A 23,163-nucleotide genomic window follows, 5' to 3' on the forward strand; every position below is an offset into this window, starting at 1 on the left:
GGGGATATCAGTGGCGGTGACAAGACGTTCTCAGGATGAGAAATAACAGACATGCGTGAGGAGTATATGGTGGCACCGGGTTTGGGGATGTTAGTGGCTGTGACAGACATTTTCATGGTGAGATCTACAAGATATGCAGCAAGGAGTATATGGTGTGAGAGTATAAGTGAGGCTTACAAGGCGTTCTCAGGGTGAGATATTAAAGGCAGAAGAATATGGTGGCACATGGTTTGTTGGATTCCTAAATGCTTAAATAATCTAATCAGTTGATGCATTTTGTTGCCCTTTCGCGGCTGATTCGGGGATAAACGCAGCGGAACAAAGGCCTCTGTACTTTGCACGCTAAGTCTGTTTCCTGCGCTGCCGACCTGCAGTTGTGGAATACAATTGAGGCATTTATAAACGTCTCATTTACAGAAGGAGAGCAGCATATGGAGGCACCAACAATAGCTATCTGATGCCGAGACAAAGAGATGACAGTTTTCTGGTGTTAGAAAGTCATTCAGAACTTAATCATTTTGCTTCAGCTGTTGTAACCAAAGATAGATGAAATAATAGAGATCTTTGTGTTGTTTCTGCTGAAGCCTTTATCTTATGATGCATTTGGGCCCTTTGGAGTAGAAAGCATTTTAACCTAAATTAGGACTTGAATGCGATGTTGAAGCTCGGTCTTCGGACACCACAAAGTGGCCTTTCATCTCCCAGGACCTTCTATTCAATTGTTTCTTTCTTTCACTTTCTCCTGTGTTTGCTTCCAGTTCTTTCCTGCTTTTTTTGACATTTGAAAGATGAACAGTTTATAAAAAGCAGCAAATGCTAAATGCTGAGCCCAATGTGTGATGTGAGAACATCAGAGAACATCTCTGTATATACGCGCTGTGGCTGGCGGCCCAACCCCGCGTCCACCAGTCTCAGGGGCCAAACGGGAATTTCACTTCCACAGGGATGGTTACAAGTGTTTCATGAAGCAGTAACAGAACAATGTTCTTCATCTCTCCAGGGAGACCAGTAAACTGTGTATTAATGTGTAACTGATCTATATGGACCGCTAAGGGGGTGATCTGCCATAGAGGAACCATGAGGCTGTGTTATGGCCCCTTATTATATGGCACTAGTGTTATGGTCCCTTATTATATGGCACTAGTGTTATGGCCCCTTATTATATGGCATAGGGCAGCGGTTTCCAAACTTTTTTGAATCACGGCACCCTAGAATATCAGAATTTTTTTCACGGCACCCCTAGGCCAAAAATTTCTTATTGAGAAATTTAGAAAGAAATATTACATCAAGTAGATCGCGTTTAAATATCATCCTTAGGGTCAGTTGTGTGGTGAGGGACAGGATTTGCTTCTGTTTGGCCACATATTTTATGACTGGCAGCCACCAGTACTGGTTTTGCCTATTATACTGACCATGAATAATTTGAATTGGTCCTGGACCACTAACCCAGGGCACCCCTGCAAGTGTCCCGAGGCACCCCAGGGAGCCACGGCACACAGTTTGAGAACCTCTGGCATAGGGGTAATGTCCCCTTATTATGTGGCATTCATTTATGTCCTCTTATTATATGGCATTGGTTTATGTCCTCTTATTATATGGCATTGGTTTATATCTCTTAATATATGGCATTATTGTTATCCCCCATTATTATGGGACACGTATTATCCCCCCTTATTATGTGACACTGGTATTATGCCCCCTTATTATGTGACACTGGTATTAACCCCCCTTATTATGTGACACTGGTATTATCCCCCCTTATTATGTGACACTGGTATTATCCCCCCTTATTATGTGACACTGGTATTATCCCCCCTTATTATTTGACACTGGTATCATCCCCCCTTATTATGTGACACTGGTATTATGCCCCCTTATTATGTGACACTGGTATTATGCCCCCTTATTATGTGACACTGGTATTATCCCCCCTTATTATGTGACACTGGTATTATGCCCCCTTATTATGTGACACTGGTATTATGCCCCCTTATTATGTGACACTGGTATTATGCCCCCTTATTATGCGACACTGGTATTATCCCCCCTTATTATGTGACACTGGTATTATCCTCCCTTATTATGTGGTATTATCCCCCCTTATTATGTGACACTGGTATTATCCCCCCTTATTATGTGACACTGGTATTATCCCCCCTTATTATGCGACACTGGTATTATCCCCCCTTATTATGTGACACTGGTATTATGCCCCCTTATTATGTGACACTGGTATTATCCCCCCTTATTATGCGACACTGGTATTATCCCCCCTTATTATGCGACACTGGTATTATCCCCCCTTATTATGGGACACTGGTATTATCCCCCCTTATTATGGGACACTGGTATTATCCCCCCTTATTATGGGACACTGGTATTATCCCCCCTTATTATGTGACACTGGTATTATGCCCCCTTATTATGTGACACTGGTATTATCCCCCCTTATTAGGTGACACTGGTATTATGCCCCCTTATTATGTGACACTGGTATTATGCCCCCTTATTATGTGACACTGGTATTATCCCCCCTTATTATGCGACACTGGTATTATCCCCCCTTATTATGGGACACTGGTATTATCCCCCCTTATTATGGGACACTGGTATTATCCCCCCTTATTATGGGACACTGGTATTATCCCCCCTTATTATGTGACACTGGTATTATCCCCCCTTATTATGTGACACTGGTATTATGCCCCCTTATTATGTGACACTGGTATTATGCCCCCTTATTATGTGGCATTGGTGTTATGCCCCCTTGTGATGTGGCATTAATGTTATGCCCCCTTACTATGTGGCATTGGTGTTATGGCCCCTTGTGATGTGGCATTGGTATTATGCCCACTTATGTGACACAAATATTATCTCTCCCCCCCCGTTGTGGCATTGTTGTTTTATTATGTGGCATTTGTGTTATGCCGCCCCATTATACGGCACTGGTGTTATGCCCCCTTATTATGTGGCACTGGTGCTGTATGCCTTTATTATGTGGCATCCCCCTTATTTTATGGCATAGATTTCATGTCCTCTTATATTATATGGCAGTGGTGTTATGCCCACTTTTATTATGGCATTACTGCTATGTCCCCTTATTATACAATACAACATTGTTTTACACACTTATTATATGGCAGTGATACCACTGTACCCAGCTCATGCTGATATCCTGGCAATGTGTCTGTAGCAGGCACTGACTGTCTCACAGCGTGTCAACCTGTTACAGTGCTGAGAGTCACCTGGAGCTCTGACACTGTGACATTGGTACTGACTGTCTCACAGCGTGTCACCCTGTTACAGTGCTGAGAGTCACCTGGTGCTCTGACACTGTGACATTGGCACTGACTGTCTCACAGCATGTCACCGTTACAGTGCTGAGAGTCACCTGGTGCTCTGACACTGTGACATTGGCGCTCACTCTCACAGCGTGTCACCCTGTTACAGTGCTGAGAGTCACCTGGTGCTCTGACACTGTGACATTGGCGCTGACTGTCTCACAGCGTGTCACCCTGTTACAGTGCTGAGAGTCACCTGGTGCTCTGACACTGTGACATTGGTACTGACTGTCTCACAGCGTGTCACCCTGTTACAGTGCTGAGAGTCACCTGGAGCTCTGACACTGTGACATTGGTACTGACTGTCTCACAGCGTGTCACCCTGTTACAGTGCTGAGAGTCACCTGGAGCTCTGACACTGTGACATTGGTACTGACTGTCTCACAGCGTGTCACCCTGTTACAGTGCTGAGAGTCACCTGGAGCTCTGACACTGTGACATTGGTACTGACTGTCTCACAGCGTGTCACCCTGTTACAGTGCTGAGAGTCACCTGGAGCTCTGACACTGTGACATTGGTACTGACTGTCTCACAGCGTGTCACCCTGTTATAGTGCTGAGAGTCACCTGGAGCTCTGACACTGTGACATTGGCACTGACTGTCTCACAGCGTGTCACCCTGTTACAGTGCTGAGAGTCACCTGGTGCTCTGACACTGTGACATTGGTACTGACTGTCTCACAGCGTGTCACCCTGTTACAGTGCTGAGAGTCACCTGGAGCTCTGACACTGTGACATTGGTACTGACTGTCTCACAGCGTGTCACCCTGTTACAGTGCTGAGAGTCACCTGGAGCTCTGACACTGTGACATTGGCACTGACTGTCTCACAGCGTGTCACCCTGTTACAGTGCTGAGAGTCACCTGGAGCTCTGACACTGTGACATTGGCACTGACTGTCTCACAGTGTGTCACCCTGTTACAGTGCTGAGAGTCACCTGGAGCTCTGACACTGTGACATTGGTGCTGACTGTCTCACAGCGTGTCACCCTGTTACAGTGCTGAGAGTCACCTGGAGCTCTGACACTGTGACATTGGCACTGACTGTCTCACAGCGTGTCACCCTGTTACAGTGCTGAGAGTCACCTGGAGCTCTGACACTGTGACATTGGTACTGACTGTCTCACAGCGTGTCACCCTGTTACAGTGCTGAGAGTCACCTGGAGCTCTGACACTGTGACATTGGTACTGACTGTCTCACAGCGTGTCACCCTGTTACAGTGCTGAGAGTCACCTGGTGCTCTGACACTGTGACATTGGCACTGACTGTCTCACAGCGTGTCACCCTGTTACAGTGCTGAGAGTCACCTGGAGCTCTGACACTGTGACATTGGTACTGACTGTCTCACAGCGTGTCACCCTGTTATAGTGCTGAGAGTCACCTGGAGCTCTGACACTGTGACATTGGCGCTCACTCTCACAGCGTGTCACCGTTACAGTGCTGAGAGTCACCTGGAGCTCTGACACTGTGACATTGGTACTGACTGTCTCACAGCGTGTCACCCTGTTACAGTGCTGAGAGTCACCTGGAGCTCTGACACTGTGACATTGGCACTGACTGTCTCACAGCGTGTCACCCTGTTACAGTGCTAAGAGTCTGAGAGTCACCTGGTGCTCTGACACTGTGACATTGGCGCTCACTCTCACAGCGTGTCACCCTGTTACAGTGCTGAGAGTCACCTGGAGCGCTGACACTGTGACATTGGCACTGACTGTCTCACAGCGTGTCACCCTGTTACAGTGCTGAGTCACCTGGAGCTCTGACACTGTGACATTGGCGCTGACTGTCTCACAGCGTGTCACCCTGTTACAGTGCTGAGAGTCACCTGGAGCGCTGACACTGTGACATTGGCACTGACTGTCTCACAGTGTGTCACCCTGTTACAGTGCTGAGAGTCACCTGGAGCTCTGACACTGTGACATTGGCACTGTCTCACAGCGTGTCACCCTGTTACAGTGCTGAGAGTCACCTGGAGCGCTGACACTGTGACATTGGCACTGACTGTCTCACAGCGTGTCACCCTGTTACAGTGCTGAGTCACCTGGAGCTCTGACACTGTGACATTGGCGCTGACTGTCTCACAGCGTGTCACCCTGTTACAGTGCTGAGAGTCACCTGGAGCGCTGACACTGTGACATTGGCACTGACTGTCTCACAGTGTGTCACCCTGTTACAGTGCTGAGAGTCACCTGGTGCTCTGACACTGTGACATTGGCGCTGACTGTCTCACAGCGTGTCACCGTTACAGTGCTGAGAGTCACCTGGTACTCTGACACTGTGACATTGGCGCTGACTGTCTCACAGCGTGTCACCCTGTTACAGTGCTGAGAGTCACCTGGTACTCTGACACTGTGACATTGGCGCTGACTGTCTCACAGCGTGTCACCCTGTTACAGTGCTGAGAGTCACCTGGAGCGCTGACACTGTGACATTGGCACTGACTGTCTCACAGTGTGTCACCCTGTTACAGTGCTGAGAGTCACCTGGAGCTCTGACACTGTGACATTGGCGCTGACTGTCTCACAGCGTGTCACCGTTACAGTGCTGAGAGTCACCTGGTACTCTGACACTGTGACATTGGCGCTGACTGTCTCACAGCGTGTCACCCTGTTACAGTGCTGAGAGTCACCTGGTACTCTGACACTGTGACATTGGCGCTGACTGTCTCACAGCGTGTCACCCTGTTACAGTGCTGAGAGTCACCTGGAGCGCTGACACTGTGACATTGGCGCTGACTGTCTCACAGCGTGTCACCTTGTTACAGTGCTGAGAGTCACCTGGAGCTCTGACACTGTGACATTGGCACTGACTGTCTCACAGCGTGTCACCCTGTTACAGTGCTGAAAGTCACCTGGAGCTCTGACACTGTGACATTGGCGCTGACTGTCTCACAGCGTGTCACCCTGTTACAGTGCTGAGAGTCACCTGGAGCTCTGACACTGTGACATTGGTACTGACTGTCTCACAGCGTGTCACCCTGTTACAGTGCTGAGAGTCACCTGGAGCTCTGACACTGTGACATTGGCACTGACTGTCTCACAGCGTGTCACCCTGTTACAGTGCTGAGAGTCACCTGGAGCTCTGACACTGTGACATTGGCACTGACTGTCTCACAGCGTGTCACCCTGTTACAGTGCTGAGAGTCACCTGGAGCTCTGACACTGTGACATTGGCACTGACTGTCTCACAGCGTGTCACCCTGTTACAGTGCTGAGAGTCACCTGGAGCTCTGACACTGTGACATTGGCACTGACTGTCTCACAGCGTGTCACCCTGTTACAGTGCTGAGAGTCACCTGGAGCTCTGACACTGTGACATTGGCACTGACTGTCTCACAGCGTGTCACCCTGTTACAGTGCTGAGAGTCACCTGGAGCGCTGACACTGTGACATTGGCACTGACTGTCTCACAGCGTGTCACCCTGTTACAGTGCTGAGAGTCACCTGGAGCTCTGACACTGTGACATTGGCACTGACTGTCTCACAGCGTGTCACCCTGTTACAGTGCTGAGAGTCTGAGAGTCACCTGGAGCTCTGACACTGTGACATTGGCACTGACTGTCTCACAGCGTGTCACCCTGTTACAGTGCTGAGAGTCACCTGGAGCTCTGACACTGTGACATTGGCGCTCACTCTCACAGCGTGTCACCCTGTTACAGTGCTGAGAGTCACCTGGAGCTCTGACACTGTGACATTGGCGCTGACTGTCTCACAGCGTGTCACCGTTACAGTGCTGAGAGTCACCTGGTACTCTGACACTGTGACATTGGTACTGACTGTCTCACAGCGTGTCACCCTGTTACAGTGCTGAGAGTCACCTGGTACTCTGACACTGTGACATTGGCGCTGACTGTCTCACAGCGTGTCACCCTGTTACAGTGCTGAGAGTCACCTGGAGCGCTGACACTGTGACATTGGCGCTGACTGTCTCACAGCGTGTCACCTTGTTACAGTGCTGAGAGTCACCTGGAGCTCTGACACTGTGACATTGGCACTGACTGTCTCACAGTGTGTCACCCTGTTACAGTGCTGAGAGTCACCTGGAGCTCTGACACTGTGACATTGGCACTGACTGTCTCACAGTGTGTCACCCTGTTACAGTGCTGAGAGTCACCTGGAGCTCTGACACTGTGACACTGGCGCTGACTGTCTCACAGCGTGTCACCTTGTTACAGTGCTGAGAGTCACCTGGAGCTCTGACACTGTGACATTGGCACTGACTGTCTCACAGTGTGTCACCCTGTTACAGTGCTGAGAGTCACCTGGAGCTCTGACACTGTGACATTGGCGCTGACTGTCTCACAGCGTGTCACCTTGTTACAGTGCTGAGAGTCACCTGGAGCTCTGACACTGTGACATTGGCACTGACTGTCTCACAGTGTGTCACCCTGTTACAGTGCTGAGAGTCACCTGGAGCTCTGACACTGTGACATTGGTGCTGACTGTCTCACAGCGTGTCACCTTGTTACAGTGCTGAGAGTCACCTGGTGCTCTGATACTGTGACATTGGCGCTCACTCTCACAGCGTGTCACCTTGTTACAGTGCTGAGAGTCACCTGGAGCTCTGACACTGTGACATTGGCGCTGACTGTCTCACAGCGTGTCACCCTGTTACAGTGCTGAGAGTCACCTGGTGCTCTGACACTGTGACATTGGCGCTGACTGTCTCACAGCGTGTCACCCTGTTACAGTGCTGAGAGTCACCTGGAGCTCTGACACTGTGACATTGGTACTGACTGTCTCACAGCGTGTCACCCTGTTACAGTGCTGAGAGTCACCTGGAGCTCTGACACTGTGACATTGGCGCTGACTGTCTCACAGCGTGTCACCCTGTTATAGTGCTGAGAGTCACCTGGTGCTCTGACACTGTGACATTGGTGCTGACTGTCTCACAGTGTGTCACCCTGTTACAGTGCTGAGAGTCACCTGGTGCTCTGACACTGTGACATTGGCGCTGACTGTCTCACAGCGTGTCACCCTGTTACAGTGCTGAGAGTCACCTGGAGCGCTGACACTGTGACATTGGTGCTGACTGTCTCACAGCGTGTCACCCTGTTACAGTGCTGAGAGTCACCTGGAGCGCTGACACTGTGACATTGGCGCTGACGGTCTCACAGCGTGTCACCCTGTTACAGTGCTGAGAGTCACCTGGAGCTCTGACACTGTGACATTGGCGCTGACTGTCTCACAGCGTGTCACCCTGTTATAGTGCTGAGAGTCACCTGGAGCTCTGACACTGTGACATTGGCGCTGACTGTCTCACAGCGTGTCACCCTGTTACAGTGCTGAGAGTCACCTGGAGCTCTGACACTGTGACATTGGCACTGACTGTCTCACAGCGTGTCACCCTGTTACAGTGCTGAGAGTCACCTGGTGCTCTGACACTGTGACATTGGCACTGACTGTCTCACAGCGTGTCACCCTGTTACAGTGCTGAGAGTCACCTGGAGCTCTGACACTGTGACATTGGCGCTGACTGTCTCACAGCGTGTCACCCTGTTACAGTGCTGAGAGTCACCTGGAGCTCTGACACTGTGACATTGGTACTGACTGTCTCACAGCGTGTCACCCTGTTATAGTGCTGAGAGTCACCTGGAGCTCTGACACTGTGACATTGGCGCTCACTCTCACAGCGTGTCACCGTTACAGTGCTGAGAGTCACCTGGAGCTCTGACACTGTGACATTGGCACTGACTGTCTCACAGCGTGTCACCCTGTTACAGTGCTGAGAGTCTGAGAGTCACCTGGTGCTCTGACACTGTGACATTGGCACTGACTGTCTCACAGCGTGTCACCCTGTTACAGTGCTGAGAGTCACCTGGAGCTCTGACACTGTGACATTGGCACTGACTGTCTCACAGCGTGTCACCCTGTTACAGTGCTGAGAGTCACCTGGTGCTCTGACACTGTGACATTGGCACTGACTGTCTCACAGCGTGTCACCCTGTTACAGTGCTGAGAGTCACCTGGAGCTCTGACACTGTGACATTGGTACTGACTGTCTCACAGCGTGTCACCCTGTTATAGTGCTGAGAGTCACCTGGTGCTCTGACACTGTGACCTTGGTGCTGACTGTCTCACAGCGTGTCACCGTTACAGTGCTGAGAGTCACCTGGTGCTCTGACACTGTGACATTGGCGCTGACTGTCTCACAGCGTGTCACCCTGTTACAGTGCTGAGAGTCACCTGGTGCTCTGACACTGTGACATTGGCGCTGACCCTCTGAGTTATTAACACAGTTGCGTTAATTGCTGTCCCTGGCAGTGTCCCTGCAGGAAGTTTTTTTTCGGTTGTGCAAAAAGACTGCCTCATCCCCTACACAGTGTATATTATATATAATGTCTATATTTATATGTACACTATGTATAGCCCTTCGCAGAGCTTCTCTGTTTTGAGTACAAACTGCTCCACCTGCCGGGAACACTGGCAGTGTATTTACCAAGTCAGGGGCGGAGAGTGGGCGGAGTTACAGCGGGCTGCAGGGACTGATTGGACGCAATCCCTCTGTCCCTGCGGAGTTTTCTCCATATAACGCCATTCTGAGATGTGCTATATAAAGAAAGCTTTAACTATTTTTCTCTGACGTCCTAAGTGGATGCTGGGGACTCCGTCAGGACCATGGGGATTAGCGGCTCCGCAGGAGACAGGGCACAAAAGTAAAAGCTTTAGGATCAGGTGGTGTGCACTGGCTCCTCCCCCTATGACCCTCCTCCAAGCCTCAGTTAGATTTTTGTGCCCGGCCGAGAAGGGTGCAATCTAGGTGGCTCTCCTAAAGAGCTGCTTAGAGTAAAAGTTTGTTAGGTTTTTTATTTTCAGTGAGTCCTGCTGGCAACAGGCTCACTGCATCGAGGGACTTAGGGGAGAGAAGTGAACTCACCTGCGTGCAGGATGGATTGGCTTCTTAGGCTACTGGACACCATTAGCTCCAGAGGGAGTCGGAACACAGGTCTCACCCTGGGGTTCGTCCCGGAGCCGCGCCGCCGACCCCCCTTGCAGATGCCGAAAAGTGAAGGTCCAGAAACGGCGGCAGAAGACTCTTCAGTCTTCATAAGGTAGCGCACAGCACTGCAGCTGTGCGCCATTGTTGTCAGCACACTTCATAGCAGCGGTCACTGAGGGTGCAGGGCGCTGGGGGGGGGCGCCCTGGGCAGCAATGATAGTACCTTATTCTGGCTAAAAATACATCACATATAGCCCCTGGGGGCTATATGGATGTATTTAACCCCTGCCAGGTCTCAGAAAAACGGGAGAAGAAGCCCGCCGAAAAGGGGGCGGGGCCTATTCTCCTCAGCACACAGCGCCATTTTCCCTCACAGAAATGCTGGTGGGAAGGCTCCCAGGCTCTCCCCTGCACTGCACTACAGAAACAGGGTTAAAACAGAGAGGGGGGGCACCTATTTGGCGATATGTATATATATATTAAAATGCTATAAGGGAAAAACACTTATATAAAGGTTGTCCCTGTATAATTATAGCGTTTTTGGTGTGTGCTGGCAAACTCTCCCTCTGTCTCCCCAAAGGGCTAGTGGGGTCCTGTCCTCTATCAGAGCATTCCCTGTGTGTGTGCTGTGTGTCGGTACGTGTGTGTCGACATGTATGAGGACGATGTTGGTGAGGAGGCGGAGCAATTGCCTGAAATGGTGATGTCACTCTCTAGGAAGTCGACACCGGAATGGATGGCTTATTTAAGGAATTACGTGATAATGTCAACACGCTGCAAGGTCGGTTGACGACATGAGACGGCCGGCAAACAAATTAGTACCTGTCCAGGCGTCTCAAACACCGTCAGGGGCTGTAAAACGCTCATTTACCTCAGTCGGTCGACACAGACACGGACACTGACTCCAGTGTCGACGGTGAAGAAACAAACGTATTTTCCTTTAGGGCCACACGTTACATGTTAAGGGCAATGAAGGAGGTGTTACATATTTCTGATACTACAAGTACCACAAGAAGGGTATTATGTGGGGTGTGAAAAAACTACCTGTAGTTTTTCCTGAATCAGATAAATTAAATGAAGTGTGTGATGATGCGTGGGTTTCCCCCGATAGAAAATTATTGGCGGTATACCCTTTCCCGCCAGAAGTTAGGGCGCGTTGGGAAACACCCTTTAGGGTGGATAAGGCGCTCACACGCTTATCAAAACAAGTGGCGGTACCGTCTCCAGATAGGGCCGCCCTCAAGGAGCCAGCTGAGAGGCTGGAAAATATCCTAAAAAGGTATATACACACATACTGGTGTTATACTGCGACCAGCGATCGCCTCAGCCTGGATGTGCAGCGCTGGGGTGGCTTGGTCGGATTCCCTGACTGAAAATATTGATACCCTTGACAGGGACAGTATTTTATTGACTATAGAGCATTTAAAGGATGCATTTCTATATATGCGAGATGCACAGAGGGATATTTGCACTCTGGCATCAAGAGTAAGTGCGATGTCCATATCTGCCAGAAGATGTTTATGGACACGACAGTGGTCAGGTGATGCAGATTCCAAACGGCACATGGAAGTATTGCCGTATAAAGGGGAGGAGTTATTTGGGGTCGGTCCATCGGACCTGGTGGCCTCGGCAACAGCTGGAAAATCCACCTTTTTTACCCCAAATCACATCTCAGCAGAAAAAGACACCGTCTTTTCAGCCTCAGTCCTTTCGTCCCCATAAGGGCAAGCGGGCAAAAGGCCAGTCATATCTGCCCAGGGATAGAGGAAAGGGAAGAAGACTGCAGCAGGCAGCCCATTCCCAGGAACAGAAGCCCTCCACAGCTTCTGCCAAGTCCTCAGCATGACGCTGGGGCCGTACAAGCGGACTCAAGTGCGGTGGGGGGTCGTCTCAAGAGTTTCAGCGCGTAGTGGGCTCACTCGCAAGTGGACCCCTGGATCCTACAAGTAGTATCCCAGGGGTACAGACTGGAAATTCGAGACGTCTCCCCCTCGCAGGCTCCTGATGTCTGCTTTACCAACGTCTTCCTCCGACAGGGAGGCAGTATTGGAAACAATTCACAAGCTGTATTCCCAGCAGGTGATAATCAAAGTACCCCTCCTACAACAAGGAAAGGGGTATTATTCCACACTATATTGTGGTACTGAAGCCAGACGGCTCGGTGAGACCTATTCTAAATGGGAAATCTTTGAACACTTACATACAAAGGTTCAAATCAAGATGGAGTCACTCAGAGCAGTGATAGCGAACCAGGAAGAAGGGGACTATATGGTGTCCCTGGACATCAAGGATGCTTACCTCCATGTCCCAAATTGCCCTTCTCACCAAGGGTACCTCAGGTTCGTGGTACGGAACTGTCACTATCAGTTTCAGACGCTGCCGTTTGGATTGTCCACGGCACCCCGGGTGTTTACCAAAGTAATGGCCGAAATGATGATTCTTCTTCAAAGAAAAGGCGTCTTAATTATCCCTTACTTGGACGATCTCCTGATAAGGGCAAGGTCCAGAGAACAGTTGGAAGTCGGAGTAGCACTATCTCAAGTAGTTCTACGACAGCACGGGTGGATTCTAAATATCCAAAATCGCAGCCGTTTCCGACGACACGTCTGCTGTTCCTAGGGATGGTTCTGGACACAGTCCAGAAAAAGGTGTTTCTCCCGGAGGAGAAAGCCAGGGAGTTATCCGAGCTAGTCAGGAATCTTCTAAAACCAGGAAAAGTGTCAGTGCATCATTGCACAAGTGTCCTGGGAAAAATGGTGGCTTATTACGAAGCGATTCCATTCGGCAGATTCCACGCAAGAACTTTTCAGTGGGATCTGCTGGACAAATGGTCCGGATCGCATTTTCAGATGCATCAGCGGATAACCCTGTCTCCAGGGACAGGGGTGTCTCTCCTGTGGTGGTTACAGAGTGCTCATCTTCTAGAGGGCCGCAGATTCGGCATTCAGGATTGGATGCTGGTGACCACGGAGGCCAGCCTGAGAGGCTGGGGAGCAGTCACACAGGGAAAAAATTTCCAGGGAGTGTGATCAAGTCTGGAGATTTTTCTCCACATAAATATACTGGAGCTAAGGGCAATTTACAATGCTCTAAGCTTAGCAAGACCTCTGCTTCAAGGTCAGCCGGTATTGATCCAGTGGGACAACATCACGGCAGTCGCCCACGTAAACAGACAGGGCGGCACAAGAAGCAGGAGGGCAATGGCAGAAACTGCAAGGATTTTTCGCTGGGCGGAAAATCATGTGATAGCACTGTCAGCAGTGTTCATTCCGGGAGTGGACAACTGGGAAGCAGACTTCCTCAGCAGGCACAACCTCCACCCGGGAGAGTGGGGACTTCATCGGGAAGTCTTCCACATGATTGTGAACCGTTGGAAAAGACCAAAGGTGGACATGATGGCGTCCCGCCTGAACAAAAAACTGGACAAGTATTGCGCCAGGTCAAAAGACCCTCAGGCAATAGCTGTGGACGTTCTGGTAACACCGTGGGTGTACCAGTCGGTGTATGTCTTCCCTCCTCTGCTTCTCATACCCAAGGTATTGAGAATTATAAGACGTAGAGGAGTAAGAACTATACTCGTGGCTCCGGATTGGCCAAGAAGGACTTGGTACCCGGAACTTCAAGAGATGCTCACAGAGGACTCATGGCCTCTGCCGCTAAGAAGGGACTTGCTTCAGCAAGTACCATGTCTGTTCCAAGACTTACCGCGGCTGCGTTTGACGGCATGGCGGTTGAACGCCGGATCCTAAGGGAAAAAGGCATTCCGGAAGAGGTCATTCCTACCCTGGTCAAAGCCAGGAAGGAGGTGACCGCACAACATTATCACCACATGTGGCGAAAATATGTTGCGTGGTGTGAGGCCAGGAAGGCCCCATGAAGAAATTTCAACTCGGTCGTTTCCTGCATTTCCTGCAAACAGGAGTGTCTATGGGCCTCAAATTGGGGTCCATTAAGGTTCAAATTTCGGCCCTGTCGATTTTCTTCCAGAAAGAATTGGCTTCAGTTCCTGAAGTCCAGAAGTTTGTCAAGGGAGTACTGCATATACAACCCCCTTTTTGTGCCTCCAGTGGCACTGTGGGATCTCAACGTAGTTCTGGGATTCCTAAAATCACATTGGTTTAAACCGCTCAAATCTGTGGATTTGAAATATCTCACAGGGAAAGTGACCATGCTGTTGGCCCTGGCCTCGGCCAGGCGAGTGTCAGAATTGGCGGCGTTTGTCTCAAAAAGCCCATATCTGATTGTCCATTCGGACAGGGCAGAGCTGCGGACTCATCCCCAGTTTCTCCCTAAGGTGGTGTCAGTGTTTCACCCGAACCAGCTTATTGTGGTACCTGCGGCTACTAGGGACTTGGAGGACTCCAAGTTGCTAGATGTTGTCAGGGCCCTGAAAATATAGTTTCCAGGACGGCTGGAGTCAGGAAGACTGACTTGCTGTTATCCTGTATGCACCCAACAAACTGGGTGCTCTTGCTTCTAAGCAGACGATTGCTAGTTGGATGTGTAGTACAATTCAGCTTGCACATTCTGTGGCAGGCCTGCCACAGCCAAAATATGTAAATGCCCATTCCACAAGGAAGGTGGGCTCATCTTGGGCGGCTGCCCGAGGGGTCTCGGCTTTACAACTTTGCCGAGCTGATACTTGGTCAGGGGCACACCCTGACTGAGGAGGACCTGGAGTTCTCTCATTCGGTGCTGCAGAGTCATCCGCACTCTCCCGACCGTTTGGGAGCTTTGGTATAATCCCCATGGTCCTGACGGAGTCCCCAGCATCCACTTAGGACGTCAGAGAAAATAAGAATTTACTTACCGATAATTCTATTTCTCGTAGTCCGTAGTGGATGCTGGGCGCCCATCCCAAGTGTGGATTGTCTGCAATACTTGTACATAGTTATTGTTACAAAAATCGGGTTATTATTGTTGTGAGCCATCTTTTCAGAGGCTCCGCTGTTATCATGCTGTTAACTGGGTTCAGATCACAGGTTGTACAGTGTGATTGGTGTGGCTGGTATGAGTCTTACCCGGGATTCAAAATCCTTCCTTATTGTGTACGCTCGTCCGGGCACAGTATCCTAACTGAGGCTTGGAGGAGGGTCATAGGGGGAGGAGCCAGTGCACACCACCTGATCCTAAAGCTTTTACTTTTGTGCCCTGTCTCCTGCGGAGCCGCTAATCCCCATGGTCCTGACGGAGTCCCCAGCATCCACTACGGACTACGAGAAATAGAATTATCGGTAAGTAAATTCTTATTTTTTTTATTTACCTGCTACCTGGACAGCATAAAATGTTAGTGCAGTAGAGCATGTAAATAAAAAAACAAAACAGACTTAGAGGTAGGCGCGCACCAACTTTTCTGTAAAGCCTTTTGTCCTCTACAGAGTTTGTATGAGGTTTTTCCTTTCTACTGTACTGTTACACATTTTTGATTGTACATAATGGAGGTCATTCTGTCCTGTTCGCACGCTAGGATTTTTCGCTGCACTGCGATCAGGTCAGAACTGCGCATGTGTATGCACCGCATTGCGCAGGCGCGTTGTACGGTTACAAAGCGGATCGTTGCTGGGCGATGGATTGTACGAAGAATCCATTCGCACAGCCGATCGCAAGGAGATTGACAGGAAGAGGGCGTTTCTGGGTGTCAACTGACCGTTTTCTGGGAGTGGTTGGAAAAACGATTGCAGGACGGGTCCAAGCGTTTGCAGGGCAGGTGTCTGACGTCAATTCCGGAACCGGACAGGCTGAAGTGATCGCAGCGGCTGAGTAAGTCCTGGGCTACTCAGAAACTGCACACAACGTTTTTGTGCTGCTTGGCTGCACATGCGTTTGCACACTTGCAAAGCAAAAATACACTCCCCTATGGGCGGAGACTATCTGCTCGCAGCAGTGCAAAAAAAAACCTAGCGAGCGATCAGGTCTGAATTAGGCCCAATGTGTTATGGTTGTGATGTCATTGGTTGATGATCGGGGGTGACTGTGTTTCATTATGAGGTGGTATGCAACGAGTAATTATGGCATATTAGACGTCTGTTACTGCATGTTGGAATTCTGTGGAAGTGACATCACTGGCACTGGAGGGAGGGTCAGAGGTCATAGCTATTGTCATTAAATGTCAACATGGTGACATCATTCTTATCAGCAGTTGATTTTATTATGTTTATGTCTGTGTATGTATAGATAGATCATTTTTGTTTCACTTTGAATTATTCATTCTGGTGTCTGAAGTTGTTTAGTCCTCTAATAAGAATACGCATATCTAGTCCAGCGAGCTCTCTCCATACCTTGTTTTTAACTATCTCTTCTTCTTCTTCTGCCCAGGAACCCCAGAAAGTTTAGCGGAGAAGGAGCGCCAGCTCTCCACCATGATTACGCAGCTGATCAGCCTCCGGGAGCAGCTCCTGGCCGCACACGACGAACAGAAGAAACTGGCCGCCTCCCAGATAGAGAAGCAGAGACAGCAAATGGACCTGGCACGCCAGCAGCAGGAACAGGTGATTCCCCAGAAAGTGAGATATCCCTACGACGTCACAACTGCGTAATATAGCTCCTTGTAACGCTGAATGTGCGCATGCCCTCCCCCCCATAATCCCACGCACATATACTGCTCCAACTCTGCAATGGCTCCTGTATATGAGGGTGGCCTGTAGCTTTCCCTGTCCACCAATCATTCTGTTCTTCTTTTTTTTTTTTTTTTTTGTGCCACATTCTTTTCATCTCTGCGAAGTTCCCAGAGAAGACGAGATCAGTAAAACTTTAGAACAATCTCTAGTGGGAAAGAAAATATATAAGTAACTGTTATTCCTCCTGCAACGAGATCCCCCCGCACTACAACAATGCCAGCAAACAGCGGACCCCAGAGCATTAGATCAGACAGACCTAAAATTAATGTGCATTTTTTAAGAATCTGACATTATTACTGGAATTATCTTTTAATTTAAAAAGTATTTTAGCAGGGTACGGCAGAGCGCGATGCTCCACTGGTTTTAATGAGTTATGACTTGGGATATTTTATGGGTTCCAATATTTGTCCACATGTGGCGAGGCGGGCTCATCCCCAAATGACAAATCACATAAAGGAAGTTCTGGAATCAGAATGTCATTTAAACCATCCAGAGACGATACAGTAATTAACTATTGACACTTGTGAATAAGCTAGCACAAATTAATCTTGACACATTTGCAGACAAGTGATATCTTACAGCGAACACTTAGTAATTATATTTCAAAATGAAAATTAAATGACACTTAAAACTAGGTTGTCACGCTCAATGGAGCGAGCATGTAACCCAGCCAATAGGCAAATAAAAGCAGTATTTCAGCCTCTGGTGTTATTCGGGTGACATCCATGCCTCGTAGCCTGCTGGCTCAGCTCAGCCCCTGTGTATGCCTCCACTAAGATTGAAATTTCTATTGAACGATACTATTCCTGATTGGATAGATTATTTCCGGCCACATGTGATTCCGGAGTCTCCTTTGGCACATAGGTAGCCCCCCCCCCCCCCCCTCCCCCCCCCTGCAATGTTCCGTGGCCGGAGGCGGCGTTGCTGTCCACTGTTTAATGGCGGCTGCTACGGCTGTAAGTCGCAACTAAAAATATTTGCCATAACAGTTTATCAGGAGGCTTATTAAAAAGATGGCTCCGTACTGTACAATGCGAGAGGTTTTCGGAATGAGGGAGTTCAATAGTGAATCTGAGGGGAGCTCTGAGAGTTTGCAGCTCACAGACTGAGCGAAAGGTCGATTTCCGCCATAGAAAGTCTCCGCTTTCTGACAATCTCTTCCCGTCCTTTCTTCAGCGACGTGGGGGTCAAGCGATGGGTGTTTTGTAACGATTTCACATACATTTGGCTCATTTCCATCTGCCAATCATAAGTTTTTATAGAGTGAAATTGAGTGCGGCTGATGTTTGTGACAACATCCTCAGGCAATCTGTACATTATTCATTGTGTGATTGGTGTCAGAGAGAGTGCACATCTGGTGGCTGATAACCCGGCTCCTAGCGCAGTGATGTGTGACCCCCGCTGCTCCTATCGTGCCTGGAGCTGAGGGGGGGGGGGGGGGTTAAGTCACCACAAGTGTTTGTTACATATTTTGTACGTGTGGCACCCATTACCTCGTACACTGAAATAATAAGAGCCTCCAATCACTGGCTGCCCAGGTTTTTCCTCCTCCCAGATCGGTTGTGGGGGCTTGTTCGGGGGCGAAGGGGTGCACTGTTGTGTATAGTGAAAGCAGCGGATTGTTGGGTTTTAAGGGGCACTTTTTAACATTTTGGAATAGTGTCACCAAATTAGCCGGAGATGCGTAGAATATATGCAGTCCGTTCTGCAATTGTCACCGTACAGCCGAACAGACTCCTGTCCATCCTCTCTGTTCCACGTCCGTCCGGGTTTATTTTATCTGTAATTGGGTGTAAATAAATGTCAATAAGAGAATATAACATGCTTGTTAAATGAAGCTGTATGTGTAACAATGCTGTGTTATGTTTTATGGTGATCCCTACAGACTCCGTATCCCCTCTTCATGGAACATAAAAAAAAAAAAAAAACACATTATCAGGATTTCCCATCTTGATTGCAAGTTGTTTATTCAGTGACTGTATTAAGATCTGGGCTTAAAACCTGTTCAGTTTTAGGACCTTGGATCCACCTGATTAAATTCTGAATGTGTGTGTCTCTTGTGCTCCCACAGATCGCAAGACAACAGCAGCAACTTCTCCAACAGCAACACAAGATTAACATTTTACAACAACAGATCCAGGTCAGTCATTCACTGTAGGTCTGATGGCCGTATGTTGGAATCTATAGATCTAGGGGGTGTATGGGGCATCAAGAGATCTGCTGGATGCTATATATGTATACAGTAGATATATAAGTGAGTGTGTGTGCTTGATGGGGATGTGTAGATTTGGGTCTGTACATGTGGATCTATAGGTTGTGATCTCTAAATCTGTGGACTGTACATATGGTGCATGGGGGAATCTATAGATCTGCCGGTTGTAATCTGTAGATTTGTGGTCTCTACATATGGTGTATGGGGGAATCTACAGATTTGCCAGGGTTGTACATATTGGTATATGAGGGATTAGAGGTTTCTGGATGGGAATCTATAGATCTGTGGACTGTATATATGGTATAAGGGGAACCTAGATCTGCCAGTTGTGATCTGTAGATCTGGGGGTTGTACATATGGTGAGTGGTATGTGGGGATGTGAGGTCACTATACCGACGCCGGAATCGGGAATAATTAACAGCCTGACAGTTGGCAAACGCCGGTCAACCAACTCTGTATATGAGAGACTAGTGGAATTTCACAGATTAATTAAAGCTGTAGATTGCTAGTGTATTATCTGTCCAATCTTACTGATTGGAAAGAAAATCTGGCAGTGTCTGGGAGCAAATGACAATCAACCATTTGCTCCCAAAATCCAGAAAATGGACAAAAACGGAAGTTCAGTTAAATTGGTTTAATGAAACAAACTTAACCAATTTGTCTGAAAGTCTATTTTTGTCTGTTTTCCAGTGTTTGAGAGCAAATGGTCAATTGTCATTTGCTCCCGTACATTACCAGAATTTTTGTTCCAACCAGGAAGATTGGACAGATAATCTTTAAGTGTGTAGGGCACTTTATTACAATCAGCAGATTTGCAGACTGTTGCTAGTAAAATAATAGGCCTTTCAAGATTGGCAGATTTGTAGGCAGATCTGTATTCGCTGAAAATGATCTGCAAATCCCTGAAAAATATCTCTAATGTATTGACGTATATTGGGGAATCTTTAAATTGGGAATCTGTGAATTGTTTGTGATTGCTATTGTCTGGGCAGTTCATCATATTTATTATTATTATTTATATAGAGTCATAAATTTTGGCTTTATAAAAAAAAAAAAAAAAAAAAGAGACTAAAGGTGGGTACACACTGGCCGATATATCAGCCGTTCTATTGAACGGCCGATATATCGCGGGTCCGTCGGCCAGTGTGTACGGGCGATATGTCTGTGAACTCCGTCGTTCACAGACATATCGCGTCGGCCCCGCAGCACAGCCGACGCCCAGTATATCTACCGATATATTGGCGCATCGAGGTGTGTGTACGGGCGACCAGCAGACCGCCCGTACACATGCTGCTGCCGCGGCCGGCGGTGATTGACAGCTGAACTGGGGGGGGCGTGTGTACACGCCCACCCAATTCATGACGTCATTCCCCAACGGATTGGCCAGTGTGTATGCACAGCACACTGCCCGATCCGTCCATAGATATATCTGCAGATATATCTATCAGTGTGTACCCACCTTAAGCGGTCACTTGCTTATGGAGGAGGCTGGCCATCTTGTATTCACGAGCCTACAGCCTATAGATTTACTGAGCACCAGTCACATCACTCAGGTGATATACTGACAATAGTATCGAATGTCTTAAGCTGCATTCTCATTGGCTCAGTCCATTAGCAGTTAGCTTTAGGCTTCTTTCCCATTGGCTCAGCCCTTCACATGTCTGCTACCAGTGTGTGCAGGTGATAGGTACGCTACAAGTCATTGCCAAATCAAAGGCTGTAGATACAATTGTACCTAATATTGGTGAGTGATAACTCACTGGTTAGCTCTGGTCACCTGGTATTAGCTTGGCCATGGGGTATCTGACACCTCCCTGAGTCTCTCTGTTGTCACCAAAACTAGCGTGGTCCCGTAACCCCATCGCTATAAGGTGTCATTGCCTGAGAACTCTTGGATGCAACAACAGTATTCTCATTATAGTCATATGATCTCCCAGGGAGAGTTTATATACCCATATAATAATGAGCTGATTGTCTATATCATGTTATAATTATCCTGATGTGTAATGTGAACAAAACAGATGATACAGTATTTAATGGAGTCTGAATCTGTTAGTTGCCAGTAAGACTCCGAGAGTTCCAGAGACAGACTGGGACGGAGCAGTACGTGGTACTTACCCTCTCTTGTATGGTGGTAATTACCTAGTATTCAACGGAAATTCATCGCCATAGCAACAGACTTCACACGGCTAATGCATACCGGATACTCTTACATGGATTAGACTAAAAATAATGCAGGGCCCAAACACCCATTGGTTTCACTGTAGCGCAGAGTCGAAACATGGAGGAAAGCGATGACTACAATCACTCAGGAATAATACATAGGATCTCGTACTCACAAAGAGCATGTGTATTAGTGTTTTATTTGCTATATAGTTGTGTGTGTATGTTTGTGTATTTATATATATATATATATATATATATATATATATAAAACTGTGTTCAGGCAGCACTTCCCATATAGTATTGAAAAGTCCCGGTGCCCTCCTTGGGTAACCTGGCGTGGTTAACCATATGATAGCCAGAGCCGGCCCTGACCAATATGATGCCCTAGGCAAGATTTTGGCTGGTGCCCCCTAACACTGCCACTAGTTCTGCAGGAGATGCCTGGCATGAGTCAGCCGGCAGCTCTGCTAACGTCGGGCGCCTTTTGTTTATGAAATTGAAAATGCATCTTATTTGCATTACTATGTGGCTAGGATGCACAAGCAGCTTCTGCTGATTGAAATGATATGCTGCATGTCTATATACTGTGTGCGACTGCGGCTGTATCTGCATATACGAAATGCTACATTACAGTGACTTCCAGGAATACACGCAACGTAGCATTTCGTATGCAGATACAGCCGTAGTCACACACAGAATATAGGCATGCCGCATATCATTTTAATCAGCAGAAGCTGCTGCTGCCCCTAAGCATACCAAATACCCTAGGCATTTGCCTAGTTTGCCTATGCCTAATGCCGGCTCTGATGATAGCTTTCTAATGCATTACTTATTGGTATGTATCTGAACTCCTCCACAGACAGTGGCAGCATCAGTAACGTCTCCAGGATGTAAACCCTCTGAACTGGGAAAAAAGTCAAACTCTCGAGAAATGAAAAGATTTCACACTTATTATTTTCTTGTTGATATGGTTAAGATGAGTAATAAGGGTGCAGTTCTGTCCCCAGATGAAGTAACGTTCACTGAGACACTCAGATGGTTCATATATTCCCCACTCTGACCTCCAAAGTGCTAAACTACATGTTTATTACCCTCTTTTGTCCGTCAGTATGTTTATTACCCCTACTCTGCACTGTTTGTTTTTTTTACCTCTATCCAGTAGACATTACCCCTCTACAGTACTAAATTTATTACCCTCCCTGTTACCCCTCTAGTAGAGGTTTATCTCCCCCCCCTCTCCCAAGTAATCATAAATTGCCCTTCTCCGTTAAGTGTTCAGTGAACATATGTCATATTTAGCAAAGAGTTGACAGATAGAAAGGGGTAACAGGGTGAGGGTAATAGCCCCTGAGGACGTGGGACAAGAAGAGACTGTGTCAGGATGTTCCTCGTGTACATTGAACATTGAATTGTCTTCTGTAGATTTCCCTGGGCCCAGAAAAGCTCCGATTCTGGTGCCAGGACACGCCGCCCTCGTACGAAGTCTGTATCTGAGTATCTGTCATATTTAATAATATCAGAACATGTCTGAAATGTAAAAACCTCCAGATTCAGATAAGCTGCAACAAGGGAGTGAAATGGGCTCAGATCTCCGGGAGAGTCAAACAGAGCTTTTTTCATGTGATTAAACACTAGAAATTCAAGTAGTCAGAAGCTGAACAAGGACTCTCTGTAGAGGAGAGCATGTCGAAAGATCAGCAATAATTACACTCCACATTAGCCTTCATGTCCTGTATGACCTGATTAATTAATTTTTTGCTAGGATAATAATAGCAGAAATATATTTAAAGATATGCTTTATCATTAAGTGTCTAATTGACCTCCAATTTTAAGAGCTGGACCTCTCCTTTATTGCCGTGTAGAGTTGGTTTTAGCCGACAGCGCAGTCT

The 23,163-nt window shown here is 48.0% G+C and overlaps 1 protein-coding gene and 1 long non-coding RNA gene across 16 annotated transcripts in view; one reads left to right on the top strand and one right to left on the bottom strand.

The window, feature by feature from the left end:
- The window catches only part of SOX6 (SRY-box transcription factor 6), a 560,806-nt gene that overhangs the window by 338,820 nt on the left and 198,823 nt on the right, over positions 1–23,163 (top strand). For all 13 annotated transcript variants that reach the window (XM_063946465.1, XM_063946471.1, XM_063946464.1 and 10 more), the window contains 2 exons: positions 16,595–16,767; positions 18,968–19,036. In XM_063946465.1, coding sequence (XP_063802535.1) covers positions 16,595–16,767; positions 18,968–19,036 — 242 coding nt within the window. The remainder of the gene's footprint in view (positions 1–16,594; positions 16,768–18,967; positions 19,037–23,163) is intronic.
- Positions 17,790–23,163, bottom strand: part of LOC134970404 (uncharacterized) — a 458,298-nt gene continuing 452,924 nt past the window's right edge. For all 3 annotated transcript variants that reach the window (XR_010189769.1, XR_010189771.1, XR_010189770.1), the window contains exon 4: positions 17,790–18,676. This is a non-coding gene — a long non-coding RNA (uncharacterized LOC134970404). The remainder of the gene's footprint in view (positions 18,677–23,163) is intronic.

This window comes from Pseudophryne corroboree, chromosome 11 (assembly GCF_028390025.1).
Source record: "Pseudophryne corroboree isolate aPseCor3 chromosome 11, aPseCor3.hap2, whole genome shotgun sequence".
NCBI classification, from domain to species: domain Eukaryota; kingdom Metazoa; phylum Chordata; class Amphibia; order Anura; family Myobatrachidae; genus Pseudophryne; species Pseudophryne corroboree.